Here is a 14130-nt window from a genome sequence, read left to right on the forward strand (position 1 = left end):
CCTTTGCCGTGCCCACCTTCCCGCGAGGCGAAGGGAGGAGCAGGGAGGCCGCGCCGGTAGCTGCACGCCGAGGGAGTTCGCTTCCCGTCTGTGCCGGAGAAGGGCGCGTTCCCTCGGCTCCTTGAGCCTTTTGGAGGGGCTGTGCGTGAGCTGAGAACCCACGTTCCCCGCTCCTGCCTGCTGGGAGGTGTCCTGGTGCAGCTCTGATGCCTCACCCAGCACGGGTGTGCTGCCCGGCCCACGGGCATCTCTGGCAAAACACTTCTGCTGGAGCGGAGCAGCTGCCCTGAGCTGTGCTGCTTCTCTTGTAGAGGCCCCGTTGTTAGCCCTGGCTCGGGGTCTCGGGGTAAGGACCACACGTTTGTGTCTCGGTGGGTTCCCGAGTGGCCCCGTGGGCAGGCACCCCTGTGGCTGCCTTACTGCCCTCTGCCCTCCTCGGGAACCCAAATGCTCTGGGCAGCCTGGCCTGCATTGCTTCTCCAGGGGGACACAGGCCTGTGGGTTACACGTTGTGTGAGGTGGGGGCGGGAGGCAGGGGCATGCGGGTGGGCACTCTGTAGGTGCTTGTAAAGCCCGGCTCACAGCTCGGCAAGGAGGTTGTGCTCTAGAATTGATCTCTCTTGGTTGTGACCAAGCAGTGTGTGCTGGAGAGCTCAGGTGAGACCTCACTGGGATCTGCTCAGTGGGACAGCTGCTCCTCTCTCCCCTGGCAGACCCTGATGTGTCCTGGTTTCATCAGCTGGCCTGTGGCTGGTAGTGCACTTCACATCTTTCTGCTTGGTTTGAGGTGGAGTTCCTAAAGAGCACAGACCTTTGCATGCTTCTGAAGCAGGTAGCCTCACGCTTAGTACTGTGACAACCTCTGGTACATAAGCAGGTGAAGGTGCCTTTTTGTTCTTGCTGTAGCCTGTCTCATTCTTCTTTATCAAGGAGGAAATGTTACTGTAACTTGGATCTTTAGTGCCACTAAACATTGAAGCTGGTTGATCCGCACTCTGGTACTTGGGTAGCTCCAGCAGTAACTCATCTCTGTCCTGAGACCTTTCCTTTCTTGGTTTCTTTTGGTGTCCTCAGAACACTCTCCTGGTTCTTACACTGTTCTGCCAGAGCAGACTCAGAAACAAGGCCTCATAAAGTGCTTAGAGGGCAGCTTGAGCTGAGGCAGGATTGATAACAACCATGACCATAACTTACTCTTCAAAAGGGTATGATTTGGACTCTGCTTTTGGAGCTGGCCTTGCCCTCTCCTCCTTCCAGAGCTGGGATCAGCAGAGTCCTCTGTTAGGGTGAAGCCCAGGAATCAAACCTGGATCCCAACTCTAGGTTTCGGGCCAGCTCTCATCTCTCCCTGAGCAAAATCAGGAGCTTTCAAAATCTTCTGGAGACTGAAGTGGCTATCTGCAGCCTGCCAGGGTAGGAAGAGGAAGGTGAGAATAGGGGGGCTTTAGGATGCACTGCAGTTGGGATAAATGTGAGCAGCTTGGGTACAGAGCCCAAAGTGGTGTGCAGGGCAGACCTGGGCTTCCCAGTAGCAAGGCATTTGTGACATGGAGTCACCAGTCCCACAAAGCCTATGCAGATGTGTTCCAGATGTGGTATGAGGAGCCCAGGGTGCTGCCTGCGAGCAGCAGATGGTGCTGGTGCTCCGCCATGTGGTGCCTGGGTCGCTGTTCCGCGTGGGGTGGGGAGCAGGGAGGAGGGAGGATGTGGGCTGGGAAGCACCCGCTGCCTGTGGGCACCCGGCGGGACCCGGCCTTCCTGCCCCTGCCTCCTCCTCCCAGACCCAGCGTGCAGAGCTTCTGTTGGCTTTCACCAAGATTTCTATACTGGCAGTTGCAGAGAGCGTGTCCTGCCCTGTGCACTGCACGGTGATCTCTGCAGCCTCTCCTGCTTCCCAGCGAGCGGGAAGTGCCCAGGAGCAAGCCTGGACATGTCTTAGCAGGCGATCTGATGCTTACAGAGAGCCCCAGCTTGCCCCATTTCCTGCAACGCTTGACTGCGCAGTCTGACTCCTTGGGCTGATTTATGTAACTTATTTATTCTCTTCTCCTCCAAGGATAACATTTTCTGCACTCTCTACACGTTGCTCTTCCTGGTTGGTAGTTTAGATCAGCCTGGCAGATGATGCTGCCAAACTGGCTTCTCTGTGGGTCTGACGCTGTGAAAGGACGTGCTGGGGTGAATGTCACCAAGCTGCCGTGACCCTGTGCTTACAGGAGAGCTAGAAAGATACTTCCTGGTCTGAGAAGGAGGGAAAGTTAAAGACAAATGATGTGTTGGTTGTTTTCTTCTAGTGACTCAGTTGAGGGTGTCTTCTCAGTGTGGGATGTGTGTTTATAAAACTGTGCTTGCACAGGAAACCCCTAGAACTTACTTTTCTTATGTCCTCAGCAAATGTGGTCTGATTTAGCTGTGGGGATTTACTGAAAGCTGCTACACAAATAAATAATGAGGTACAAAATTAGCAGCAGATCAACAAGCCATGCTCAAATCAGCAGTGTGGAGAGGAGAAGCCCTTGCAGTCTTGGAGAGGCTGGCTGGCCTGTGGCTGCGGAAGGAAGATTCAGCTGCTCAGGAGTTGGCTTTGTAGAAGTGCCTAACCGAAGAGTGGGCAAAAGACAGATTTTCCTGTGTTCTTTGGCAGGGCATGGAAGGCAGATGATGCTGTGTCTGGAGTTTCAGGAGCAATTTTCCCATTATTTTTGTCCACAAGTGTTAGGCACTCTGCTTGTTTCTGAGGTGACTTGGATTGCTGTGGCTTTTTTTCCTCCTGCTCAGCTGTTTTCTGTGTGCCATGCAGACTTCAGGCTTCCTTTTCTGGCTGCAGAAGAGCAGTTACAGGTGCTTATTTCTTCTCCATGCCTTTCCAGTCTGGCCAGACCCTGAAGCTGTCCCTATGAAGCTGGGCTGGGAGCAGAGCATTATGCATTCATTTGTGGGATGGTGGTGCTGGTGGTGCTCAGCTCTGTGTACAGGAGAATTACCTGGAACATAGTTGTATTTTGCTGTTCAGTCAGCTGGGATCACTGCCATCAGCAGCAGTTGATGCTGCCAGTCTGCTCCAGGTGCTGCTACTCCGCTCCCTGCAGCTGTGCTGTTCTCCTGCCCCTTCCTGCAGTGCTGTTGCCTCTAACCGTGACGGCAAAGCCAGCCATGCACCTTGGCAGGGCTGAGGCAAGATGCTGCTATCATGTTCCCAGTAAGGGAGTTTCCTCCCCTGCAGTGTGGTGGGGAAGGATTATGTCTGCTGTGTTATCCAAAGCCAGGTGCAGCTGCTGATGAGCTCTCCCAATGCGCTTTCCTGGTACATGTTGTTCTGTGTTTTTCCTGCTGTCCTCCTGCAGGCCCTTGGCCCTGAGCCCAGCAGCTGGGACATCAGCAGGGTGGTCGCCGTGCCGAGGGACACGCTGGCTGCAGAGCCTGTGCAAGGGCTCTCCTACAACACCCAGCTGATGGCAAGGGCCTACATTGAGCCCTCGGCCTGGGACAGATGTGTGGGGTGCCCCCCCCAGCAGGGGGGCTGTGCCTGTCCTCCAGCAGTACCCCACTGTACTTGCCTTGTGCAGCGCACTGCCGGTCCCACGAGTGGCTCCACACCTCTGGCCAGCTCTGCTCTGATATGAGAGCACTTCGCTCTGGGTAACGTTTTCTGCAAGAAAGAATGGGAGGAAGAAGCTCCAGACCACTCCCTGCCTCTGCCTCTGTGCCAGCCCCTCTTGGTGTCAAAGCCCCTTGTGCATCCCATAAAGAGGATGGTAATTGCACCAGCTCAGGCTCCAGGGCCACCTTTTCCCCTGGCATACTTGATTTGGTTTAGTTTTAAAAAAGCAAATGCTCCGTCTTGAATTTTTAAGTGTATAGTGTAGAGCTCCTTGCTCTTAAGCAGATGAAGCTTTAGTAGGAAAAAAGAGTGAAACCACAGAACTCTTGAATAGTTTAGTTTGGAAGGAACCTATGGAGATCATGGGGTTCAATTCCCTGCTGAATACTTAAGGAAGCATCTCAAACAAGGACCACAGGCTCCCCTTTGCAAAATTCGAGTACTGCTACAAAGTGGTGTCCACACTGGCCTTCAATTCTTGCTGGGCTCTTCCTAATTTCCCTGGGGTAAAGAAGGCGGCGCTGACCCTGAGTCTCCACACTCAAGTTCCTGCATTCCCCCTTATCTGCACCAGGGTTGTGTCCCTTGTTTCTCTTAATTACACTCAAAATCCCTCCTGTTATCTTGCGTGATTCAGTGACCTGCATCCTGTGTAGATAATGAGCAGCAGGCTGCAGGAACATGAGACTTCGACCAGAATTAATTATAAACTTGTAAAATTTCAGTAGCTGACAAGGTACAATTGCAGTTGCCTCAGTTTCTGGCCCATAGCCATGACCTGCACCAGTGTTTCAGGGTTGGTTCTTGTGTAGCAGTGCTGAGGAGTGCAGAGCATGGCTAGCTGAGCATGGGCAAAGCTCTGGCATCTGTGGGCTGAGCTCCATCTAGAGAAGATGCTTGGCTCTGCCGTAACTTCTAGTTTGGATTTTCATCAGCGAGCCCCCTCCAGCCCCAGCAGGACGTGCTGCAGAGCTTGGCTCCCTGCTAGGCTGATGTTCAGGAAATCCGGGCTGGGTTCCTGGCCCTGTCACAGCCTGCCTTTGTAGCAGGGAGCAAGTCTTGGTCCTCAGGGTAAGTGACGTGGTCTGGCTTGCCTCAAAACGGCAGGATGCCAGAGCCCGGAGCCAAGTGTCGCCTTTGCTGATGGACTCCATATGGGAGACCAGATCTGTGGTTTCAATAGGCAGTGAGAATTGACCAAAAAACTCCCCGATCAAACCATTGAACGGACTTGATTGTATGAGTGGATTTGAGTCTTTCTCAGCCTATCTCACATTTATGAAATCACCATGCAAGTCCTGGCTCTGGTGGCAGGGAGCTGTGCAGGGGCCAGGGCAGACAGGCCCTTTTGTACAGCTGCAATGCCACCACCAGCAGTACTTGTGCTCTAACAATCTCCCTGTGCCAGCATAGGCTAAGCAAAGGCCACCAGCACTGGACCAGTCCCAGACACAGCAGCTGAGTGGTGTTTCTGGTGTCTCTTCTAGGTAATAGTCCATGATGTGAATGAGCTGACAGAAAAGCTGTTTCCAATTGTTGAATCCATGCAGAAACACTTCAGCGCTGGATCGGGGACCTACTACAGTGACTCCATCTTCTTCTTGTCAGTTGCGATGCATCGTGTCATGCCCAAAGGTGAGTGTCCACTGAGCTGCTGCAGCAGCTGCCCCCAGCAGCACAGGCTCTTTTTCTTCTGCACCAAAATGTTGTCTGTTGCTATTTGAAATGCAAAGGAAGTAAATGAACTTTTGTGATGGGCTCCCTGGATTCTGCTTCTTCCTGTAGTCATTCAGTCCCTTTGATCCAAGACCATCCACATCCAGGTCTCTTCTGGTGGAAGTGGCAGGAGGTTATCCCTCCTGCGCTGAGATGGTAGGAGAGGTGAGGCAGCAGCAGTTGTGCTTGCCCTGTGTGTTTATAGCCCCCTTTCCTGGGGATGTCAGCAGAAAGAGGTGCCTCGTGTCTGTGGCGCAATGTCCTGGCTGTGTACTAGCAGGCGTCAGCAGAGAGTGGTTGTCAAGCCTTTCCTCTTGGCTTTGGTGAGCTTTTGGAAAGCTTTGCTGGTTAGCAACCACTGATCACTTAAGTTTCCTTACTGTGCCTTTGCTCTGTTGTTACTGAGTGCGGGAACAACAACAAATCTGCAGGAAAACAGTGCAGCTGGCAAAAAGGGCTTGGCTCAGTTGATGCCATGTTTTCCTTCCCCGGCTGCACGGGATGCTTCTCCTGGGACTGGCGTGCTCTCCAGCGTTGTACTGGCTGCACAAACCCCTTCCCCGGAGCTGCTCCATCCCTGCCTGTCTCTTCCTGGTGCTTGTCCCTGGGCTCTCCCTGCTGGGTGTCCCACTGGCCTGTTGCACCAGTGAGGGAAGCATCTTCTTCCTCCCTGGCCAGCTTCTGGTCCTATGCCCTCCCTGTGCCATGGCAGGGTGTGGGTGGCAGGGATCCCCAGGGTCCTGCCCAACTGTACACCTGCCCCGGGAGGAGAGGTGACCAGCCTCTTGAACCTGCTTGTGGATGGCATGTGATGGTGGCCCATGCTACACGTGTGTGTTGCTGAAATAGCTGTTCCTATGGCTGGTACCACTGGCACTGGCAGGTTCCTTGGCATCTGGAGCCTCTGCCAGACTTTGGCAGAATGTGAATCTCAGGCACAGTCTTGCTTTTGCTGGGACGTGGGCAGGTACGACTCCTGTGCCCCTGCTGAGCCCTGTCCCGGTTTGGCTCTGCCCAGTAGCTCCTGCCTCTGCACTGGCTCATGAGGCTTCCTGTGGACATGTCACTGTCTGGAGGTACAGTGTCCTTTGCTAGCTCATTAAGCAATGGACCAGTTTAATTTGTGCTGGAGTTAGGGAAGAGCAGGAGGGGAGGTGATCTGCTTCGTCTCCCCAGGGCTATGGGGCAGGGGAGCCCCAAGGGTCCCATCCAACCCTACTGATTGTTACTCTGTGGTATCCAGCAAATGCGCTGTACTTTGCTCCCTGTTGGACTTGGGTAGTTAGTTTTCTGTCGGGTAGTTAGTTTTTTGTCTGGTGATGTCTGCACTGGGAGTGCTTTGAAGCATGCTGAATACAAATGATGGCATTAATGCTGGCTAACTCACTTATTGTGATTCCCTGCTCTGTGTTTACCATGTGCTAAAGATATCCGTGTTGTGCTGCTTGCTGGCAAGATGCTTCTCAGTCTGAAATGCCTTTTCTCTGTTCATCAACCGTTGGTTGTTTTGTCTCTTGGGAAGCTTGCTTGCTCTCCCTCAGCCTGATGGGGCTTTCCGTGGTCCATTTGAGACAAAAGATGTTTAAAGAGGCATTTTTACAGTTTCACAAGCATAGTTCTTGTTTCAGAAGCACCTAGTAAAGCTAATTTATCTTTCCCTTGCAAGGAAGGTCAGACTTACTCTGCTGGGTGCCTGGTGATTTATGGGGCTGGTGGGGCTTCCCAGCCCCTTCCCTGCTTCTTGACATGCAGCCAGCGCTGCAGGGGTGGCTGCAGCTCTGCTGCCTGCTTGCAGGCTGGTGGGTGGTGTGGGAATGGCACTGGGCTCCTGCTGCAGACAAACCAGCCTCTACTGGCATGAAGGAGCCACTTTGCAAAGGTGGGAAAAAAGAAAAGACTAAACCTTCCTTTTGTATTAGCCTTTTTTATGGTGCATTTCTGTACTGTTTCACCTGCCCTGAATGCTGCATCTTTCTGTGCACCTTTGCAGGCACTTCTGGCTCCATAATGTTGGTACCAGTTTTTGTGGAAGCCAGATTTGATTGGAAGCTGAAACATCCTCCAGCAGAAATAAAGGGTGCGATTTGAATATTAAACTCCATTGTGTGCTTGTACACATTTGTATTAATAGGTGTATAGGGGCTTCTTCAGTAGCTAGCAGCCTTTGCAATGAAGCTGCCTGGCTTTAGTTTCCCAGATTCATAATTTTTTGAAGGGAGGCATTTCTGTAGTATCATGACTTACTGATTTGCTGGAAGCTTTGATGTTGTGATGGGGAGCTGACTTTGCAGAGTGATGGCATGCACAACTGAACAGCACAGTTGTTTGTTTGTTTGTTTGTTTGTTTTAAAGAATAACTTTTGTGAAACACATGTGGGCTGCGTGTATATTGCACTGAGAATAAATGGGGTTTGCCACTGCTGCTTGGGATCCTTGCCCAAAAATCTTCAGATAAAATCCTGCAGCTGCCAAGCTATAATATAACAGCTTCTTAGCCAGTGTAAATCATGGAACTCTCTTCCCTTAAATGCCTTACATCAGTGGAGTTAATCTGATTTAAACCAGCTGGGGACTTGGTATGCAGCATGCAGAAGTGCAGACTGCGTAACTCTTGTCCGTGCTTGAGGCTCATAAATCCTGTTTTAATGTGGTGTGGCCAGGCCCGAGGAGCTGGAAGAGGGCTTGATGCATCTCAATGGCTTTGCAAGGGAGATGTGATGGGAAAGTTACACAGAGAGAGAATGAGCAGGGTTCAGTTTTAGGAGGAGCTGCCAGGATGAGGACGATACCAGCCATGAAATGATCTTGGGACTTGCAGAGAGAGAGGGGAAAGGAGGACAAGGTCTCAGACCTTTTAACTTTCCTTTTCAGTATGCCTACCCAGAGGTGGCTTCTCACTTTCTGACTGGCTTCAATCCCTCTAATCACTTCTCGTGTAACGTCAAAGCTTTTGTGGAAGCCAGATTTGATTGGAAGCTGAAACATCCTCCAGCAGAAATAAAGGGTGCGATTTGAATATTAAACTCCATTGTGTGCTTGTACACATTTGTATTAATAGGTGTATAGGGGCTTCTTCAGTAGCTAGCAGCCTTTGCAATGAAGCTGCCTGGCTTTAGTTTCCCAGATTCATAATTTTTTGAAGGGAGGCATTTCTGTAGTATCATGACTTACTGATTTGCTGGAAGCTTTGATGTTGTGATGGGGAGCTGACTTTGCAGAGTGATGGCATGCACAACTGAACAGCACAGTTGTTTGTTTGTTTGTTTGTTTGTTTTAAAGAATAACTTTTGTGAAACACATGTGGGCTGCGTGTATATTGCACTGAGAATAAATGGGGTTTGCCACTGCTGCTTGGGATCCTTGCCCAAAAATCTTCAGATAAAATCCTGCAGCTGCCAAGCTATAATATAACAGCTTCTTAGCCAGTGTAAATCATGGAACTCTCTTCCCTTAAATGCCTTACATCAGTGGAGTTAATCTGATTTAAACCAGCTGGGGACTTGGTATGCAGCATGCAGAAGTGCAGACTGCGTAACTCTTGTCCGTGCTTGAGGCTCATAAATCCTGTTTTAATGTGGTGTGGCCAGGCCCGAGGAGCTGGAAGAGGGCTTGATGCATCTCAATGGCTTTGCAAGGGAGAAGTGATGGGAAAGTTACACAGAGAGAGAATGAGCAGGGTTCAGTTTTAGGAGGAGCTGCCAGGATGAGGACGATACCAGCCATGAAATGATCTTGGGACTTGCAGAGAGAGAGGGGAAAGGAGGACAAGGTCTCAGACCTTTTAACTTTCCTTTTCAGTATGCCTACCCAGAGGTGGCTTCTCACTTTCTGACTGGCTTCAATCCCTCTAATCACTTCTCGTGTAACGTCAAAGCATTCGGCAGGTCACCCTCTTTATGGATACATGAAGGAGCAATGTCTAGGTAGATCTGTCTGGTAGGCAAGATCACGGGACAGACTCCCAGTGCCGCAGCAAGGGGAGGAGGAGGTGGGGTGGCAGAGGGGCAGCCATGGGAAGCTGTGGGCTCCTCAGGGAGTTCTTGGCCCAAGTAAGGTGCTTTTCAGGAAGAATTGGTTTACCATGAAGACACAGCTAGGGATGTGCTGATTGAAAACTCCAGAGCTTGATCTGAGGTGTATTTGGTGAGGTTATTTATCAAGGACTTGTAAGGGAAGTAAGCATCAGTGGGAGAAGTGGGTAAGTTTCTGTATGAAAGAGGTTCAGAGAAGAGCAATGGCTTCTGTATGGGACAAACCTGTTTGACTGAGACCCTCTTGTCTGGGAGTGAGCTGGCTGAAGGGGTAGTGGTGCAGTGCATGAAGCCATGGGTTGTGTAAGGCAAATGTTTGTACAAGAACTGGAGGGCATCAAAGTTGACAAGAGATGGGTTTAAAACAGAGAGTGCAGTGGTTATTCACACAAATAGGGTGATCTGTGGAGCTTCTTGACATGGGATATTGTAGATGCTGGGCTGCCTTACAGAAGAGGAAATCACGGCAAGCTGCTGTCTGACAGACACAGCTTCTGCTTGGGATCTCCCTGAGCTGGGAGCTATGCAGGAGGACGTCGTGGGGGCCACGGCTGTGTTTGGTGGGGAGAAGCACAGCCACTGTTGCAGGTGAATAAGCAGCACCATGCCTGGGGAGGTGGCTGCTGGCAGGGAGCTGTGCCATTGGCTTAATAGTAAGTGTCCGGCCGTAATGGCTGTGACACACTGGGGTCAAACAGGAGGTCCAGAGTTCTCCCTGGCCTCAGGCTCTGAATAGGGCAATTTCTCTAGCTCATTATCAACAGCTGTACTGATTATTAATTGTAGACGTGATTTTAATGATGTTTGTTCAAGCTGCCTGTCAGTGACCAAGTCCCAGGCTGCTTGGGATTTGGTGCTGCTTGCAGCAGGCTCCAGCTGCTGGTTTCAGCTTGACCTCTCACGGAACTGATATTAGTCTTTTATGCTCCGGGAGCCCTGTCCTGGAGACAGTGGCTTCTGTGAGAATCAGCTGACGCCTTTCCCAGCGAGCAGAGCTGGAGGGAGGGCAAAGGCCAGGGAAGAGACGTGTTGGAGCAAGCACTGAGCTGTGCTCTGCCTTCTCAGGGCACCTTGCCTGCTCCAAGACCAGGCACCCAGAGTCCTCCTGCCACGGGCTGTGGAGTGGAGAGCCAGGAAGCTGGGGGAGCAGGTGAAGCAGAGATATTGGGGAAGTAATGTGTTTGATGGGACAACACCTTGACAAGTAACTGCCTTCTGCTAGTGTGCTTCTGTAAAAGCAGGCAGTGTCCTGAAAATGTGATTTGTTGCATTTGGGAAAACAAATTTGTTGGCATGTGTGTGTGAGGGTTTGCCATTGCAGCTGCCATGTTCAAATCCATAAGGTAGGATTGCCTGGATTGGGCTGTTTGCCCTGCAGAGGACCAGGTGCCTGCACGCGATGTTTCCCCTTGACAGCACCTGTGTGCATTGAGTTAAGGTGCATTAATCCCATGTCACACTGTGAACAGAGAAATGTGCATGAAAGGTCCCTAAAGAGGAGCCCAGCAGAGGGAGATGAGGGAGCATCCCCTCCCCTCCTTCCTCCTGTCACGGGTGCCCAGTTCAGCTACCCATGACATTCAGCAACTTACATAACAATAAATGAGCATTTTGACTGTGGCTCTCCTGACTCTTTCCTGCTGGCTGAGCACTGCCATCATTGCTGATCCCCATCTGATCAGGATGTGCAGAGATGCAGAAGGTTGTAAGCATGCTAGGAGGTGAGTGCTTGTGTCCTGGGTGCTCCAGGCCTGATGGTGCATTATCCAAGTGGAGATGATGTGAAGAGGCACAGAAAACTGGGGTCTGTGGTGGAGTCGTGAGAGACAGCACCGGAGCCACATGCTCTCAAGCCGCAATTCCCATGGGATGCTGTAGTAGCTGAAGGGTTTATTTTCTGGCAAAAATGTTCCCATCTTTACAGAGACTGAGGGGCTCTTAATAGTTTGTGGTGTGTTCTCATAACCTCCTGCTTTATGTCCCAGCCACGTGAAAAACAGTAAGATTCCTTCCCCAGCGTGTCTCTGGGCTTTGCTCACTCATGTCAGTTCCTGCAATGAGAAGAAGCTGGAATGATGGATTTGTGAGCTATAGGGAGATCTGTGCCAGTCATTGTTCCTTACTGAGACAAGCCTGTTGTGCTATGGGAGTTTCCGTGGTATTTTTTGGGAGCAGGCAACAGCAGACCTCTAAGTAAGCCCACCCCAGGTAAACTTCTGAGTCTGTTGCCTTGGAGGGGGATCCTCACCTGCCAAAATGAGATACTAACACCATTCAGCTGCCTGCAGGATGAAAGTCTCCTGGCAGGAGGTCCCCTTGGCCTGAGCCCTGCTGCACAGGAGCCATTGGGAAGGACTGCTGAGGCGATGGGAACATGGATGCTCCTTGGCAGGTGCCTGGCAGCCCCCCGGGGCCTTGGCACAGCAGAGGCCCCTTCCCTGCAGCGCTGCCGCCGTTGGGGCCCAGCGTGACCCGCGGCCCCCGCAGTGGTGTCACTCCTCATCGTTTCCACTGACTGCCCCTCGCTGCGGTGCCACCATTGATTATTTTTGGATGTCCTAGATCTGTCAGGCTGGGGCGAGTGCAGGCGGCTGTTTCCCCCTCCCTGCAGAGCATGGGGTCTTGGCACCTGGTGCTGTGGGTGGGTGCTGGCCCCCCAGCCAGCCCTGCTCCCCTCTTCCCAAAGAGTAGAAGCTGCAGGGGGGTCACCCAGCATTGTTGCCAGGGCTGCTCTCCCCCACGGGCTGCTCTGCTGTAGTTCCTTATTGCTTAGGAGGAAGAAACAAGGACAAAATCTGCCTGCAGCCCCTTCCCCCACCATGTGCAGTTTATCAGGACATGAGCTCACCTACCTTTAATGCATTTCCTATACCTCTTTTTTGTTTCTTTTTCCGTCTCACCTGCGTGTTACTTCACAGCTTTCCATCCTCACTACTTTGTAATTTATGGCAACCTGGAATAAAACCTTATTTTGTCTGATTGTAAGTTTTCCTTCTGCCCTTCCTTCAGCTCCAAAGAGTGCCTTCACACTCCTCCCCCAGCAGCACTGTGTATTAAATACATAGCAAGCAGCACTTCCAGCTCCATCCTGCAACTGTCGCGTGCTCAGTGATGTCTCTGCCTTGGAGTCCGTTTGAGAGCTGAGGTGTTGAGTACCATTAAATATCAGTCCCTCAGACCTTGATGGATTACAAGGAGACAATTGGATGCACAAGAAAAATTAATTTCCTGGAACACTATGCATCTGTCTCCTGCTGAGTCTTGCTTGTCCCTCTGGAAGTGGCTGCAGGGTGTGGAGCAAGGTGAGCAGAACAGTGCTGCCATGAGCACGTAGGGCCATTGCTGCTGCACCAGACAGACCCCTGAGCTCGCCCAAGTGCCTGCCCTGGGTGGGTGGTAGCAGTGATTTGTTATCTGTTTCTGGCAGGCAGCCTAATTTTTTAATTAGCCGAGAGGCTGAAAGCGCTGCATGGCAGCCTCTGCTCTGCTCCCTTAGGTGCCTTATCGATGCTGCAGAGACCTGGTTAGCATCTGGGGCACTTGGGCGTGTCCCATCTTGCCTCCTGCCCTCCCCTGGCAGCCTGTTTGCAGGGAGCGGAGGCTGCTGGATGGGGAACAGGGCTGGTGTGCCACCCCAGGGAGCAGAGGAACCCTTGGCTGCATGGCCAACCTGGACTTCATAGGACCATCTTCTCTTGGGAGGGTGGGCTCCAGAGCAGCAGCCAGTCCTAGGAAGGGGGCCTGCAGCCCCCAGTTGCCAGCACACTAGCAGCAAGCTCTGCAGGGCTTGTTGTACTTGCATGTGTCGTGCCTGGCCCTGCCTCAGCTGCCTTTCCAGGCTCCCTGGCACTGTCAGGTGAGCTGTGCAGCAGCGGTGATTAATCCTGGAAGCAGAGCGGGAGACTTTATCTGTGGAGAAATTAAGGCCTGGCAGGGAGAGTGCACAGTCAGAGGGGAAGCTGCTCACAGCCCTGCTGACAGCAGGAGGGAGAGCAGCCAGGGGCGCTGGCAGCGCAGGTGGTGAGCCAAAATCCAGGAGCCTATAATGAAGGACAGGACGGAGCACCCAGCATGTCCTGCCCTTGTGCTCTGCTCCCTGCTCCAGCTCAGGCTTTCAGGGGTGGCCAGCTGCTTTGGCTGGGCAGTGCCCTCCAGGTGGCACAGGGAACCTTCAGAGCCTGTTGCCTGCCCTGTGCCCACGCCTGGCCTTGGTGCTGGCTGTAGGCGTGGAGTTTTCTCAGCCACACTTCCCTGTCGGCCGGCGAGGGTGGAGGATCCTGGATTTGCAGCCGGAGCAGGTGCCTTCACAGAGCAGTGCAGAGCTGCCAGCAGGAACGCTGCCCGCCAGAGCAGGGAATGCTGCTGCCCTGCTCTGGGAGGTTTATTGCCCAGGACAGTGATCCAAAAGTCACTGCTGGTCTTTCACAGCTCCTGGATTCTTTGAGATGTCCTCCTGTTGTAATGGGTTCAGCTGAATAAAATCATTGACTTTCAGAGCCAAACTCAAAGTGATGGAGAGAGGTGAAAAGGAAGCTGTCCAGGTGTGCCCAGCGGCTGCAGATCAGCAGACCTGAGCCCTCCAAGCTTTGCTGACCCCAACTCAGTGAGCCTGGGCCACCCTGCTCTCTTCCTTCTGATGGTTCAAATCAAGGAGCAAAATGCACCGCCATCCCCAGCCCTTCCCTAGACCCCCAGCCACAGCCCTGCAGCACGAAGAGCAGCAGCCAGCAGAGGACACTCCTGTCTCTTTACTGCACTGTCACTTGTGCTGTCAGCAGCCAC

General features: G+C 52.4%; 1 protein-coding gene across 1 annotated transcript in view; it reads left to right on the forward strand.

Annotated features, from left to right (window-relative positions):
- The first annotated feature begins 3190 nt into the window (after nucleotides 1–3190).
- Nucleotides 3191–14130, forward strand: part of XXYLT1 (xyloside xylosyltransferase 1) — a 29773-nt gene continuing 18833 nt past the window's right edge. The window contains exons 1-3 of the mRNA XM_010001737.1: nucleotides 3191–3199; nucleotides 3345–3494; nucleotides 5089–5236. Of these exons, the coding sequence (XP_010000039.1) occupies nucleotides 3191–3199; nucleotides 3345–3494; nucleotides 5089–5236 (307 nt within the window). The remainder of the gene's footprint in view (nucleotides 3200–3344; nucleotides 3495–5088; nucleotides 5237–14130) is intronic.

The sequence above is a fragment of the Chaetura pelagica genome, unplaced genomic scaffold (genome assembly GCF_000747805.2).
Source record: "Chaetura pelagica isolate M959 unplaced genomic scaffold, ChaPel_1.0 scaffold807, whole genome shotgun sequence".
Taxonomy (NCBI): domain Eukaryota; kingdom Metazoa; phylum Chordata; class Aves; order Apodiformes; family Apodidae; genus Chaetura; species Chaetura pelagica.